Source organism: Lithobates pipiens, unplaced genomic scaffold (genome assembly GCF_037356315.1).
Source record: "Lithobates pipiens isolate NorthernLeopardFrog02 unplaced genomic scaffold, aLitPip1_a1.2 Scaffold_19, whole genome shotgun sequence".
Taxonomy (NCBI): Eukaryota; Metazoa; Chordata; class Amphibia; order Anura; family Ranidae; genus Lithobates; species Lithobates pipiens.
Genome location: NW_027507764.1, coordinates 438,788,295 through 438,803,353, shown reverse-complemented (window position 1 = coordinate 438,803,353; position 15,059 = coordinate 438,788,295). Strand labels below are relative to the sequence as shown.

At 45.9% G+C, this 15,059-nt stretch overlaps 1 protein-coding gene across 5 annotated transcripts in view; it reads left to right on the top strand.

The window, feature by feature from the left end:
* Positions 1-15,059, top strand: part of PRKDC (protein kinase, DNA-activated, catalytic subunit) — a 794,135-nt gene that overhangs the window by 366,185 nt on the left and 412,891 nt on the right. For all 5 annotated transcript variants that reach the window (XR_013277654.1, XR_013277655.1, XM_077492661.1 and 2 more), the window contains exons 42-44: positions 2,196-2,374; positions 2,729-2,897; positions 3,314-3,379. Coding sequence is in view for 3 of the 5 variants with exons in the window: in XM_077492661.1 (XP_077348787.1) it covers positions 2,196-2,374; positions 2,729-2,897; positions 3,314-3,379 (414 nt within the window). In the remaining 2 variants the exon portion in view is untranslated. The remainder of the gene's footprint in view (positions 1-2,195; positions 2,375-2,728; positions 2,898-3,313; positions 3,380-15,059) is intronic.

Sequence of the window (15,059 nt, the reverse complement as noted above, 5' to 3'; positions counted from 1 at the left end):
AGTAATGCTGCAGTAGAAACCTCCACAGGTTTCGCAAAGGGGACCTTGCAACCCAGTAGGAGAACGTGGATATTGTGGGGTAGGACTGCAGCAAAACGTAATACAAAAGACAACAATATACAGTGTCACAGGTGAACAATGTATTTTAACAGGTAGCAAAATGCAGAACTAAGTAACGTATAAGGCACTCAGAAGTTCCATGAACATTTTAAGGGGTAGCCCATGAGGTCTTTGTAGTTCTCGGGTGTCAAGGCTATAGAATTGAAGGTACAACTTAAAGCAAATGGAAACCAGCTAGATCTTCGAGGAGGTTGGGACCGGCCAGAGCGACCAGATGGAGCCTTATGCCACAACAGAAGAGCAAACTGGTTGAACCTCCAGGACGTTCCATGCCTTTGGGGGAGGGAGACCTCACAACAGAGCCAGCCTGAGAAATGAGTCCGAGCTGTACCAATAGGGCTTCCCCCTCAGCAAAGGAGGAAAAGGAGTGCTGTCTGTTGGAATAAGTATTTTATCTCCTTGCGTGTGAGAACCGCCAGCAGGGGTTTCAGGGTTCTGCCTTTCTGCGCCATAAGCAGAGAAATGTCCTCAAACGCTTGGATGTCATGGCCCAAGAGAGATGGGGTACTAACTTCTCTGGCTTTGTGCATCACTAGCTCTTTTGTGGCGTAATAGTGTGGTTTAACTATTATGTCCCGTAGGGGGCCCTCTGAACGCTGAGGTTGTAAGGCCGGTGAGCCCTATCCAGATCCAAGCGATGAGAAGGCAAGTCAGGGAGAAGTTCTTTCATAAGCACAGGAACAGCGGCATCGACATCCCTCACTGACTCAGGCAGGCCTCATATAAAGAAGTTATAGCTCGGCAGTCGATTCTCTGGGTGATTGATCTTTGCCGGGGCTTGATCCAGTTGTTGGATGCTCGCAATGCAAACTGTGTTTTTATTAGTGCGATATACAGTCTGCTCCAGCTTGGCCTCTATTTGATCCATCCGCATCCCCAGTCCCTGCAAGTCTGCTTTAATAGTAGTAGTTATCTGCTGTACAGTTTTGGCCAGTCCCTGCTCTAACAGTGCAGAAAATCTTGTAAACAAAGTCTGCTGATCCATGTCATCCCCAGAGGGAGAGCTGTGCCTGGGATCTGATACCGCTGCGTTAGCTGGAGAGGGAAAGGGCTGTGACAGGAGCAGATCGTCCAGCGTCTGTTCTATGAGAGATTCAGTGGAAGCAGAAGTACTGTCCTGGACTGTGATGCAGGCTAGTGACAGTGAGTCCTGTGGTGCAGCCTTAGAATCGGTGCCTGAGCTGGGATTGGATGAGCAGGCTTCAAGCGTCATCTGAGGTGGGGGAGCGGTCACCATCTTAGCTGCAGCCACCAAGGATCGAGTGGTTGGCGGCGGGCGAAAATTACCCTTACAGCTGCTACCTCCTGCCATGCGCCACTGTGGGCTCCCTCTGGGAACTGTAGCTGTCCGAGACACCGGTGAGAGAGTCCTTGAGATCCCTGTACAAGGCTGATAACTGCCGGCCGAGTGCACGATTCCAGAGCTATGCAGCCATCTCGGATCCCACATGCATGCGCACTCTGTGGTTTTTTTTTTTTTTTTTTTATATCTGCCCAACAACAAAATGGGCAAAAAAAAGCATAAAAAATGTACAACACAAATTTCTGCAAAATCGCAGTAAAATTGTGTGTGCAAAACACACTGCAGAAACAGATCAATAGCAAACTGCATATGTGTAAACACAGCCTTAGGGTGATCGAACAGATGTCACTTGCCTCCAGCGACGCATACTTACCTCAGTCTCACAGGAATTGTTTACATCTTGCACCTTCACAGTAGAGCCCCATAAAAGTCTAGGGTGCCCGCCTTCCTCTGTCTTCGGCTGGGAGACAGGTCTCATTCGTGTCTTTGGGGCTTTAGTGTGCAGATGTGGCCAGGAGACAGAGGAATTGCGGTGCAGGGTGCAAACAGTCACTGGAGATCACTGCTGTCCTGTCAAGGTAAGTATTAATTTCTGTAAGATCTGTGAGATCAGTTTAAAGGGGGCAAACAGGAGAAGTGCCCTTTCTCTTGAAGTGCGCTTATCTTTTAAACCATACAACCTGAAGATCAGCATTTGTTGAAACTTTTGCAAAAGTTTTGAGGATAAATAAAACTCTAATGCAAAACCATATGTGAATGCTCATGTTTACAGACATCAGAAACCGTATTTGAGACACAGCTTACCAAGAAATTGGGATATTATAAAATGTTGGAAGTTCTATATTCCCGCCTCTCCAGAGATGAAATCTATTCCAAACAATCCAGAATAAATCATGCTTTTGAAGGATCAACTAATGTAGAAGGAAATCAGCTCACTAAGACCTTAATCAAGTAAGTGCTATAACATAACTTGTATGTTGCTAGCATAGTTCTAGCTAAAAACTAGGTTGATAGAATTTACTGCAAAAGATCTGCATGTTCCGGGTTATGAGTCTGGCAGAGGCTGCGCTGTTCTGAATCACAATTGCAAACTGCTAATAGTGGTCAGAAAGATTCCCCTACAGATTCCCCCAAATAGCTTGTCAGTTAGGAAATCTGCTCTAATTTTATTTGATAAAACATGGCTAGCACAAACAAGCATGATTTACTACAGTTATTAACAGTCACTACTTAAACTTTAGGTATATTGAATAAGCCATAGATAATGTGGTAAATATGTAGTAACTTCTTTATCATATTTTTAAGATTGTGTCATGATGCATATACTGAGAATATGAGTGGTGAAAGACAGCTCCTGGAGAAGAGGCGAGAATATCATTGTGCTGCTTATAACTGTGCTGTAGCAGTTGTGAGCTGCACTCAGACTGACAGCAAATTCTACTATGGGTTTCTTCTCTCAGAAAAAAAGGAAAAGGTAATCAATCACTGAGATTTCCTAGAGTTGTAATTGTCTCCACTCAAGTCATTAGTGAACATTTATGAAAACAGGTGCAGGGGGCATTTGTACTTGCTACTGAATGTATACGTTATCATGATGATGTAAATAAAAAGGAACTTGTATGATTTCTGTCTCTAAAGCTTGCAGGACAGATCTTGCCTTTCAAGGTTTGAGACCACTTTACATGTCTGTTTCTGTAGCTAATGACTCCTTTGTCTTGTTTAGTCAGTAAGTGGAAATGTCCTTTCTTCTTTTTCCTTTTTTCTTCCCCACCACCAAATTCAAGACATTTATCACAGGGCACCATATAAAAGATGAATGCATTGGGAATTTACAAAATGACCAGTGTAAGATTGTATTTAAGCTCATGTATTTTTTTATTTTTTTTTAAGAATGTGCTCATACTTGAAAATATAATCGACCTTCAGCGAAAATACTCCTTTCCCATTGAAGTTGAGGTAAGTTTGCATTAAATAAAATCTTTGTGCACTTAAGTGTCCTGGCCCTGTCTCTAAGGTCTGTCTCTTTTGATGACCTACATAGCAAAAACAAAAAAATCAGTGTGCCAATGTTTTTTTATGGGGGGGTGCTTGGGGTGTATTTGCTTGCTTCAGCTGTATAAAATGTACTCGGACCTATTTCCATTAAAGCCCTTTCACACTGATGCAATGCGATTTTTCCCATATACAGTTTTGGTATGCTGTCTGAAAGCGCACAAATACGTCTGTATACAGGGGTTTTGGTGAGTTTTCAGACAGCTCATCAAAATCTGGCTCTAGAAAACTGGACCTCCAGGTTAAAGAATTGTCTTGTCAGGTCCAATCCGACAATACCATGGCTGTGGTGCATATCAATTACCAAGGGGTCACCAAGAGTCTCTCAGCTCAGAGAGAGGTGAACCAGATTCTAACTTGGGCAGAAGAGAATGTCCCATACCTATCGGCAGTTTTCATTCCAGGAGTAGAGAATTGGCAGGCGGACTAAGTCGCCGGCAGTTATTCCCCAGGGGAATGTTCTCTTCACCTCGAAGTGTTTCGGGCTGTTTGCTAAAGATGGGCGACTCCGGATGTAGACCTTCTAGCATCCAGATTCAACACGAAGCTAGTCAACTTGGTGTCCAGGACCCACTCGCATACGGAACAGATGCGTTGGTGACCCTGTGGGATCCTTTTTTACTGATCTATGCAGTTTTTCCCCAATTCAGTTGCTACCGTGAGTTCTTTGCAGGATCAAGCTGGAAAGAATGAGGGTAATATTGGTAGCACCAGCGTGGCCCAGAAGTTCATGGTACGCAGCGATCGTAAAGATGGCAGTGGAGGGTCCAGGGCTCTTCCCACTGAGGCCAGACCTGCTGTCTCAGGGGCCGATATTCCATCCTACTTTCCGAATGCTAAATTTACAGCTTGGCTATTGAGACCCACATTTTGAATAAACGTGGGCTTTCCAGGTCAGTTAACTCTACTTTGATTAATGCTAGGAAGCCAGCTTCTAGAGGTATATATTATAGAGTCTGGAAAGCTCATGTTTCCTGGTGTGAGTCCAAGGGTTGGTACCCTCGGGGATACAGTGCCTTGCGAAAGTATTCGGGCCCCCTTGAACTTTTCAACCTTTTGCCACATTTCAGGCTTCAAACATAAAGATATAAAATTTAAATTTTTTGTGAAGAATCCCCAACAAGTGGGACACAATTGTGAAGTGGAACGAAATCTATTGGATTTTTGAAACTTTTTTAACTAATAAAAAAATGAAAAGTGGGGCGTGCAAAATTATTCGGCCCCCTTGCGTTAATACTTTGTAGAGCCACCTTTTGCTGCGATTACAGCTGCAAGTCGCTTGGGGTATGTCTCTATCAGTTTTGCACATCGAGAGACTGAAATCCTTGCCCATTCTTCCTTGCAAAACAGCTCGAGCTCAGTGAGGTTGGATGGAGAGTGTTTGTGAACAGCAGTTTTCAGCTCTTTCCACAGATTCTCTATTGGATTCAGGTCTGGACTTTGACTTGGTCATTCTAACACCTGGATACGTTTATTTGTGAACCATTCCTTTGTAGATTTTGCTGTATGTTTGGGATCATTGTCTTGTTGGAATATAAATCTCCGTCCCAGTTTCAGGTCTTTTGCAGACTCCAACAGGTTTTCATCCAGAATGGTCCTGTATTTGGCTGCATCCATCTTCCCCCTCAATTTTAACCATCTTCCCTGTCCCTGCTGAAGAAGGCCCAAACCATGATGCTGCCACCACCATGTTTGACAGTGGGGATGGTGTGTTGAGGGTGATGAGCTGTATTGCTTTTACGCCAAACATATCGTTTTGCATTGTGGGCAAAAAGTTCGATTTTGGTTTCATCTGACCAGAGCACCTTCTTCCACATGTTTGGTGTGTCTCCCAGGTGGCTTGTGGCAAACTTTAGACGAGACTTTTTATGGATATCTTTGAGAAATGGCTTTCTTCTTGCCACTCTTCCATAAAGGCCAGATTTGTGCATTGTAGGACTGATTGTTGTCCTATGGACAGACTCTCCCACCTCAGCTGTAGTTCTCTGCAGTTCATCCAGAGTGATCATGGGCCTCTTGGCTGCATCTCTGATCAGTCTTCTCCTTGTCTGAGCTGAAAGTTTAGAGGGATGGCCAGGACTTGGTGGATTTGCAGTGGTCTGATACTCCCATTTCAAAATGATCGCTTGCACAGTGCTCCTTGGGATGTTTAAAGCTTGGGAAATCTTTTTGTATCCAAATCCGGCTTTAAACTTCTCCACAACAGTATTACGGACCTGCCTGGTGTGTTCCTTGGTCTTCATGATGCTCTCTGCGCTTTCAACAGAACCCTGAGACTATCACAGAGCAGGTGCATTTATACAGAGACTTGATTACACACAGGTGGATTCTATTTATCACCATCAGTCATTTAGGACAACACTGGATCATTCAGAGATCCTCGCTGAACTTCTGGAGTGAGTTTGCTGCACTGAAAGTAAGGGGGCCGAATAATTTTGCACGCACCACTTTTCAGTTTTTTATTTGCTAAAAAAGTTTAAATTATCCAATAGATTTCGTTCCACTTCACAATTGTGTCCCACTTGTTGGTGATTCTTCACAAAAAATTAAAATTTTATATCTTTATGTTTGAAGCCTGAAATGTGGCAAAAGGTTGAAAAGTTCAAGGGGGCCGAATACTTTCGCAAGGCACTGTATATCATAGGCAGAATTCTTGCCTTTCTACAGTTTAAGTGTAGAGATGAAGTTGGCCCGGAGTACTATTAAGGGCTAAGTCTCAGCCTTATCAATTTTTATTTCAAAGACTGCTTGCTATGTATTCTTTAGTCCAGGGTTTCATGCAAGGAGTGCTGCGGATTAATCCGCCAGTTAAATCACCCTTAAGCCCTTGGGACTTAAAGTTAGTTTTGTCAGTGTTACAAAAACACCCATTCGAACCGTTACAGCATGTTCCCTTAGTCCTTCTGACTAGGAAGCTGATATTTTTGGTTGCTATATCCTCAGCAAGGGGGGGTTTCAGAATTGGCTGCTCTTTCTTGCAAGGAGCCATATTTGATTATTCATGAGGACAGAGTGGTGTTACGCCCTCGTACAAAAGTGGTTTCAGGCTTTCATCTGAATGAAAATATTGTCCTGCCATGGTTTTTCCCAAGACCTTGTTCCAGGGAAGAAAGGTCACTACATTGTCGTGATGTAGTGAGTAGTGAAAATCTATTTAAAGAAAACTGCTCAGATTTGTAAGACTAATGTCTTATTTATTCTACTAGAGGGTCCTAAGAAGGGACAGGCAGCGTCGAAATCCACTGTCGCTAAGTGGATTCGACAGGTTATTCAAACTTATGATTTAAAGGGAAAGATTCCCCCTTTTCAAGTTAAGGCGCAATTGTTATGACTAATTTCCGATTGGGACTCTAAAAATTTAATACTGCAGCTGCAGGAACAGATTCACAGGACTCAATCACTGTGTTTAAAATGTCTGTTCAGTGTCAAAATTTATTATTACATGTTATTTTATACATGGATAAGAAAGGGGTGGTGTGAGATGTTGTTATTAAAAGCTAACAAATAGAAATATATTATTAAAAGCTAGCGAATAGAACAATTGCAAAATTAAAATATTGAGAAGGGAGGGGGGAGTATAGAGTGTTTATTAGGAGATGTGTCTGTGTGTTAGGTGAAGGTTACAGAACACATTTCAACAGTGAGAACAAAATGGAGTCGCTCGCTTGTGCTTAAATGAACAGTACAGTGAATGTCCATGTCACACTCTACCAGAGCAGTTGGTGCTTCTTGGGAAGTGCGTCACCTGGCCTCCAGGTCTCAAATCTGCAAGGCCATGACTTGGTCTTCAGTACATACATTTGCAAAATTTTATCAAGTGGATGTAAGATGGAATGAGGATATCGCCTTCGGGTGCAGTGTGCTGCAGGCAGCAGTACAAGTCCTCAGGTCTGGGGGTTACCCTACGGGTTGTGTCTCCCTCCCATAAATAAAATTGGATTTTTAAAACTGATTACCTGTAAAATCCTTTTCTTGGAGTACATCATAGGACACAGAGCTCCCGCCCCTCTGTTTTATGGGGTAAGAGTATATTGCTTATATTGCTTGGCTACAAAAACAGAGTGCTCCTGGAAGGTGGAGGGGTTATATAGGGGAGTCCACTTCCTGTATTGGTTATACCAGTGTCAACACCTGAAGGTAGGCCCATAACCCACCAATTACTGGAGACTCTGTCCTATGATGTACTCCAAGAAAAGGATTTTACAGGTAAGCGGTTTCAAAAATCCTATTTTTTGATAAATTGGAGAAGGATTCGAACACTCATTGGGTTTTAATTGAGAATGAAAGTGAAAAAAACCCCACAAATTTGGGGTTTTTGCCAGAACAGTCATAGAGGTCAAATCATCCAGTGGTGGCACTAGTCCTGGTTACGTGTGTGGCAACCACAAATTTCCTCACTATGAATTGATTTCCTCTCCTTTCCTTTTTTGGTTATGGCACAGGAAGTGAAGAGAAATTTACCAGATTGGACACAGATGGCAAAAAAAAAACTGACCCTGCCTTGCTCTATCCAAAATATAAAAAAAAAAAATTGCCTGTAGTTCTAATTTGTTGCAGCTCCTTGATCCAGGATGTGGTGGCTGCATTAGTTAATTTTTTTTTTTTTTACTCTTTTTATTGAAAAAGGTACATGACAACAGTTATCAAATGTGCTCAACATGAGCGTACAAAACAGTACGGTACATCTTACAGTGCAAGAATTTCTATGTCTTTACAAGTACATTGCATTTCTCAGCATATTGATCCCGATACACATTATAGAAAACGCTAAAGGAACACAAAAGTAGTAATGACTATTTCTCGAATCTTATAGTGATACATGTTACAGTAAGGGCAGAAGACACCAAGCATCCCACACAACATCCCACAACCCCTGTGTTCAAAAATTAGTTTTTTTTTATAGGATAATACCCCATTTACTATCCAAAGCCATGTGTGTATATATATATGCATAAATAATGTCTCCAGTAGCATGGTCCTAATATGTCTTGGCCATTGCTCCTCATCGATGACTCCCAGCAGACACACCAGTGGGGTACATCGAACAGGAATTGATAAGACCGCAGACAATAAATCCATCACCTGTTGCCAGTATCTCACTATATCTGATGTTAATGTGCGAAATCTACACACAGGCATGTGGACCTAGTGCAAGCAGAGGTAGTTATGCGGTGCATTGCGTGCAGTCTGACCGGGGTCAGGTGTGTTTGATGTAGCATATAAAGGTGGATTAACACATCTAAGAATTGGTAAGAAGCAATTTAATACATTTTATTTTTGGGTTTAATACCGCTTTAACCAATTCCTACCAAGATTACGTACCTGTACGTCCTCGGGTTTCAGTGGTTATACCGGGATTATCTGGTATCACTGCACCTACAGGCATCATCCCAGTATCATTCTATTCAGCCGGCAATTGTCTTTCAGGCGGAATTGATCTGAGTGCCTAATTAGCCAATCAATCATTTCTATGGGTGGCGGAAAACCAGGAGCGACAAATACAACTTTTGGTTATGCCCACTTGTTCCTGTCTGATCGGCTGCATGGGGGGGCCAGAGGAGAGATTTGGGGTTTATTAGACTTCAAATATCTCCATAAAGAGGACCTGTCATGGCCCATGCTGTCGCAAGGGATGTTCATCCTTTGTGATAGCAATAAAGTTAGTACTAAAGAAGGAAGAAAACTTTTTGTATGAAATAAATACATGTTTCTCTTATATTCACCGACTGACACAGCTTCTCTCTTTAGACCATTGGGTTGTTATGCCACCTTCAAGAGAGGACTAGGCTTTACATGTTAACATGTGATAATAAAACTAAAACTTTCTAGTTCCGCCCAAGGGGCGGTCCCTTAGGTAACAACCCTTCAGCATGCTACTGCAGCCTCAGTTTTTTTTGACTAGTGAAGAAGGACCTAGGAACCTTGACGGGCCCGTCGGTCCGTCTCTTTTTCTGCAGAAGCTTGGCTTTTTGTGCAAGATGATAGATCCTGTGATCTGCTATCAACAGCCGGCTGGCTGACAGGCTGGATACCATTATACTTGTAGTCTCCCCAGCCTGGCCATCGAGCATGTGCAGACCAGTGCTGGGTCGGCCACGATGAAACCTCAGCTCAAGAGGTGGTCGGTGAGCTTTTATGCTCTGGGGCGCACATATGACTGGGCTACTGATGTCTGCGTCAGTGTGCCGAGGCCAGCAGCCACCCTGTACTGATCAGAGAGTGGGTCTGTAATGGAATGTCTCCCAGCTCTTCAGTACTGGTAAGTACAGCTCTCCCTGCCTCGGTGGGGCTGAGCAGCTGGGCATTCCCTGGGAGGTCGATTTGTGGGTCCCTCACCTCCCTCTCTTCTCTCCTTGTCCCTATCTTCCCTCCCCTTCCTGTAGGGGATGCTGCATGTGGCTGCTGAGCGGTGTGTCTGTGTTTCTGTACAGGGGCTCTCTCACCTGTGGGGGGGGGGGGGGGGGGCGCTGCGCTTGCTGCCTGTGTCCTGAGTCCTGTTTCTCATGTCCCTGGAGATGCCTGAGAGACTGTGCCCTTTGCAGCGCTGATCACTGCTTTTTGTTCAGCTCTGTCCCTCATGGTTTCAGCATCAGCGGCCATCTTAGGTGTGGGCAAGGGAAAGCGTGCTGTCCTGTGCTTCGGCGGCCATTTTCCCTATGATTTGTCCTTTATGCTGGATGCCGGCAACCATTTTCTAGAAGCCTGAACACGTTTTTCAGCTTTCTCTAAGGGCAGCATGTGTCCCTGTGCTTTGGCGGCCATTTTCCCATTGTTTTATGTCCTTATACTGGACGCTGGATGGCCATTTCCCTTGAGCCTGAGCACATTGCAGAGTGGTTTAAGCGCCATTAGCAGCAGCTTCCACCGACACAGAGCGGATTCCTCTGCACCTGGGACCCCAGGCACTACTTGCTGTATAGCGCAGAACCCTTCAGGGGGATGAGTCCTGCGAGAAAGAGCCTCTCAGCCAGCAGCAGTAAGGAGGGTGGGACTGTCACTGTCCTAAGTCCCCTTCGGGTGGCAGACAGGGTAGGGTGAGCATGGCTTCAAAAACTGGTGTTTCTTTTCCTGATATCCAAGCAATTGCAACCGGTTCGCCTGCGGAATGCGCAGTGCCCTTGGACGCCTTTCGGCGGTCCTCAATTCGCTCGTTGCCAAGATGGAGGCGGTGCGTGGGCGCAAGGTGCTACAAAGCGGCCCCTACTCCCTCGTCCTCTGGGTTGAGCTCTGACGCAGACTCGGGCCCTGCTGAGGCTTGTGACTCATGCTCTATCATTTCAGATGATGCTGATCAGGACCATTCGAACAGTGAAGATGAGTCCCTGTCCGGGTCCGTGCGCGACAAAGCGCTTGTTGGCGCACTTATCACAGCTGTGCGTGATACCCTGAAGATCGGGAGCCAACAGATCCCTCTGCTGATGTAGTGGTTGCTTTTGGGTCCCGTAAGCCAGCCATTCACCTAAGGTGTTCCCGTATCTGACTTGTTTGGACAAGTTAATTTACAAGGAATGGGGTTGATCGCATCGGATCTTTCTGTCCCCAAATACATGGCGGTGCGTTCACCCCTTGGAGGAGAGCCTTCTCAAAAAGTGGTTGGCTCCTCCGGTTGTGGACCCCCCATTATCCAGGTTAAACAAAGTAACCACGATCCTGGTAGAGCGGACGCCTGCATTTAAAGATCCCACGGACAGGAAGGCCGAGGCAGTTGCTTGTTCCTTGTTTACGCTTGTGGGGTCAACCATGCGACCAGTACTGGCATCCGCACTTGTGTCGCAGACACTGAGTGGGCAAAACTGTTGCACCACGAATTTGGAGAACAGCAGGCTTCTCCTGTCTGCGTGGAACTAGCAGACCAACTAGTGCATGGCCTTAAGTATGTTTGTAACGCGGCCCTGGATACCCTCCCCCTGTTATCCAAGGCTTCAGTGTCAGCAGTGGTGCTAAGGCACCTGATTTGGTTAAAATGCTGGTCTGCTGACCAGGCATCCAAAAAAGCCCTGACGGATCTTCCCTTCCTTGGCAACCAGCTCTTTGGATGACATTATTAAGAATGCCACAGGTGGAAACAGTACTCTACTCCGACAGGCCAGGAATGCTAAGGAGCCACGGCGTAGGCAAGGGCCCTCTTTTTCTGCTCACAAATGTCTTTTGGGAGTTTGCAGCCCTGTGGGTCTCTCGACTGTCCGACCAATGGGTCTGCAATCTGATTTCCTACGGCTACAAGATAGATTTCTTCTCTTGGCTGCAAAACCGATTCTTCCCCGCCAGCATACCCAATCTCCCGGCTCGCCGGGAGGCCCTCTTGGGGGCAGTAGGGGACCTGCTGAATCGCGGGGCGATGGTACCTGTTCCGGAATCGGAACGTTTCCAGGGGTTCTACTCAAACCTGTTTGTAGTTCCCAAGAAGGAAAGGGGTACATCCAATCTTGCATCTAAAAGCCCTCAATTACTTTGTGAAAGCGCAGAGGTTCAGAATGGAATCGGTTCGCTCAGTAGTTGCTGCAATCCATCAAGGGGACTCCTTGGCGTCCTTAGACATCCGGGATGCGTACCTGCACATACCCATATGCCTCCGGCATCAAAAGTTTCTGCGATTGCAGTCAGGGAAGCCCACTACCAGTTTGTGGCTCTCCCTTTTGGTTTGGTATTAGCCCCCGAGTCTTTACCAAGGTATTGGCTCTTGTGTTGGCGTTGCTATGGCAACGCAGGATCGCAATTGTGGGTTACCTAGACAATCTCCTCCTGAGAGCTTCTTCCGCCTCAGAGTTAGAAGAGGATGTGGCGATCGCCATGCAGACCCTGCAAGAATTTGGGGAGCTGTTGAACCTAAAAAAGTCAGTGATATTACCGACTCAGCGTTTGGATTACCTAGGCTTGCTGCTGGACTCCAGGGAAGCGATAGGGTTTCTCCCTTCAGACAAGCTGCAGAACCTCAGAGCCACCGCCAAACTGCTGATGAACTGCAAGTGGTTGTCGTTGGGCTTCTGCATGCGAGCCCTTGGACTCATGGTGGCCTCCTTCGAAACCGTACCATATGCCCAGTTCCACACCAGAGTACTGCAGAAAGAGATCTTGACAAAGTGGGACAAATCTCCATTGTCCCTGGATCGACAGATCCAGGTGCGCCAGTTAGTCAGGGGCTTCCTGATCTGGTGGCTGAGGTCCCCTGTGCTTCAGTCTGGGAAGTTGTTCCTACCTCTGAAATGGACGATGATCGCAACGGACACCAGCCTATTCGGCTGGGGTGGAGTGATGGGAGTTCAGTCGACTCAGGGCCTCTGGTCGACGGAGGAATCCAAGTTGCCGATCAATCTGATCGAACTGAGAGCGATCAGGCTATGCCTCTCTACATGGTCAATGAGACTGCAAGGGTGTCCGATCAGGATCCAGTCAGACAACGCCACTATTGGGGTGTACGTCAATCACCAAGGAGGAACAAGAAGCTTGGCCGTCGCACGGGAGGTCGCTCACATACTTCGGTGGGCAGAGCGACATATACCGGCCCTGTCGGCCATTTACATCCCGGGTGTGGAGAACTGGCAGGCAGACTAAGTCGTCGGATGCTGGACCCAGGAGAATGGGAGTGGCACCCGGAAGTGTTCAGGCTACTGTGCTTGTGGTGGGGCACACCAGACGTGGATCTTCTGGCCTCCCGTTTCAATCGGAAGGTGTAGAGATTCGTATCCAAGACAAGAGGGCAGACGCACTGGTGGCTCCATAGGAACAGTACCAGCTGATCTACTCCTTTCCTCCACTGAAACTGTTACCATGTCTGCTTTGCAGAGTGGAAGCCGAGGGGATCCCAGTAATACTGATTGCCCCAGATTGTGTTCAGCGTCCTTGGTACGCAGACCTAGTGCACCTGGTGGCAGACGCTCCCTGGCGACTGCCGTTGCAATAGGATCTCGAGGTCTGATTCTCCACTCTGCTTTACCATCGCTGGTTTTAACGGCATGGCTATTGAGAGCCAGGTGTTGAGGAACCGGGGTGTGTTGGACTCTGTGATCCCAACTATGTTGAGAGCACGGAAATCTTCTTCTCGGAAGATATATCTTCGTATCTGGAAGGCCTTGTCCTGCAAGTCACTCTATCTGGTTATCCACAAGGATAAGGTGGTGTTGCTTCCACAACAGTCTTTTCTGCCGAAAGTGGTCTTGGAGTTTCACATCAATGAGGACATTGTGTTACCATCTCTGTGTCCTAAGCCGACACATTCTATGGAGGGGGTCCTTCATGTTCTGGACGTGGTTCGGGCTCTGAAGGTGTATTTGTCTGCCACGGTTCCCTTCCGAAAGTCAGACTCACTTTTTCTTTCGGTGGCTGGTTCAAGAAAAGGCATGGCGGTCTCGTCGGCTACCATTTCCAGGTGGATCAGAAAGGTAGTAGTGCAAGCATATGCCTTGAATGGGCAGGTGCCCCCCTTTCCAGTCACGGCCCACTCCACGAGGGCAGTCGGAATGTCTTGGGCCTTCCGACATCAAGCGCCTGTTGCTCACGCGTGTAAGCGGCGACCTGGTCATCTGTCCACACGTTTACAGAGTTCTACAAGGTAGAGGTCAGTACATCGGGTGATACCTGTTTTAGTTGCAATTGCATATGCATCTTTTCCTTTTTTCCTGTTTTTTTTTTTGGGGTAAAAACGCAATACCTTTAAGTTAATGCACTGTTGCATTCGTTACTGCAGTTTTTGGTGTGGTTTGAGGGTAGTGCTTCTCCATAGAGGAGCACCCCGTTTTTTTGTAGTGATTTTTCCACACACTGTCGTTTTTTTGTGGGTAAAGTTTGTACTAGCTCCTACATGCCGTGGTGGATGAAGTTTTATGCTGTTTCCCCACCCATCGTTTTGGCACTGCTTGGGGATGTCCCAATGGTCTAAAGAGAGAAGCTGTATTAGTCTGTGAATATAAGAGAAAATAGGATTTTTTGTACTCACCGTAAAATCCTTTTCTCTGTTATTCACCGACTGACACAACACCCGCCCCTCATATTTTTCTTTACGTTATACTGGTTGTTGACGTACTGAGGCTGCAGTAGCATGCTGAGGGGTTGTTACATAAGGGACCGACCCTTGGGCGGAACTAGAAAGTTCTAGTTTTATTATCACATGTTAACATGTAATGCCTAGTCCTCTCCTGAAGGTGACATAACAACCCAATGGTCTAAAGAGAGAAGCTGTGTCAGTCGGTGAATATAAGAGAAAAGGATTTTATGGTGAGTGCCCCTGTCCCACCCTGCTTACGTGCAAATGCAAACGCATATGTAAACGGTGATCACACCACGCATGTGAGGAATTATCGCGAATGTCAGAGCGAGAGCAATAATTCTAGCACGAGACCTCCTGTGCAACTCAAATCTGAGAACCTGTAAAGGCATTTAAAGCATTAACTATTGAGAATTTTAAGCAACATAGTTTGCCACCATTCCACAGGCAGACGCAATTTTAAAGTGTGACATGTTGGGTATCTATTTACTTAGCGTAACATCGTCTTTCACGTTATACTTTTTATTTATTTTTTTATCAATGAAAGTTTTTTGGCCCAAAAAAAATTGCAAAAAAAAAAAAAAAAGCAACACCCACCAATTT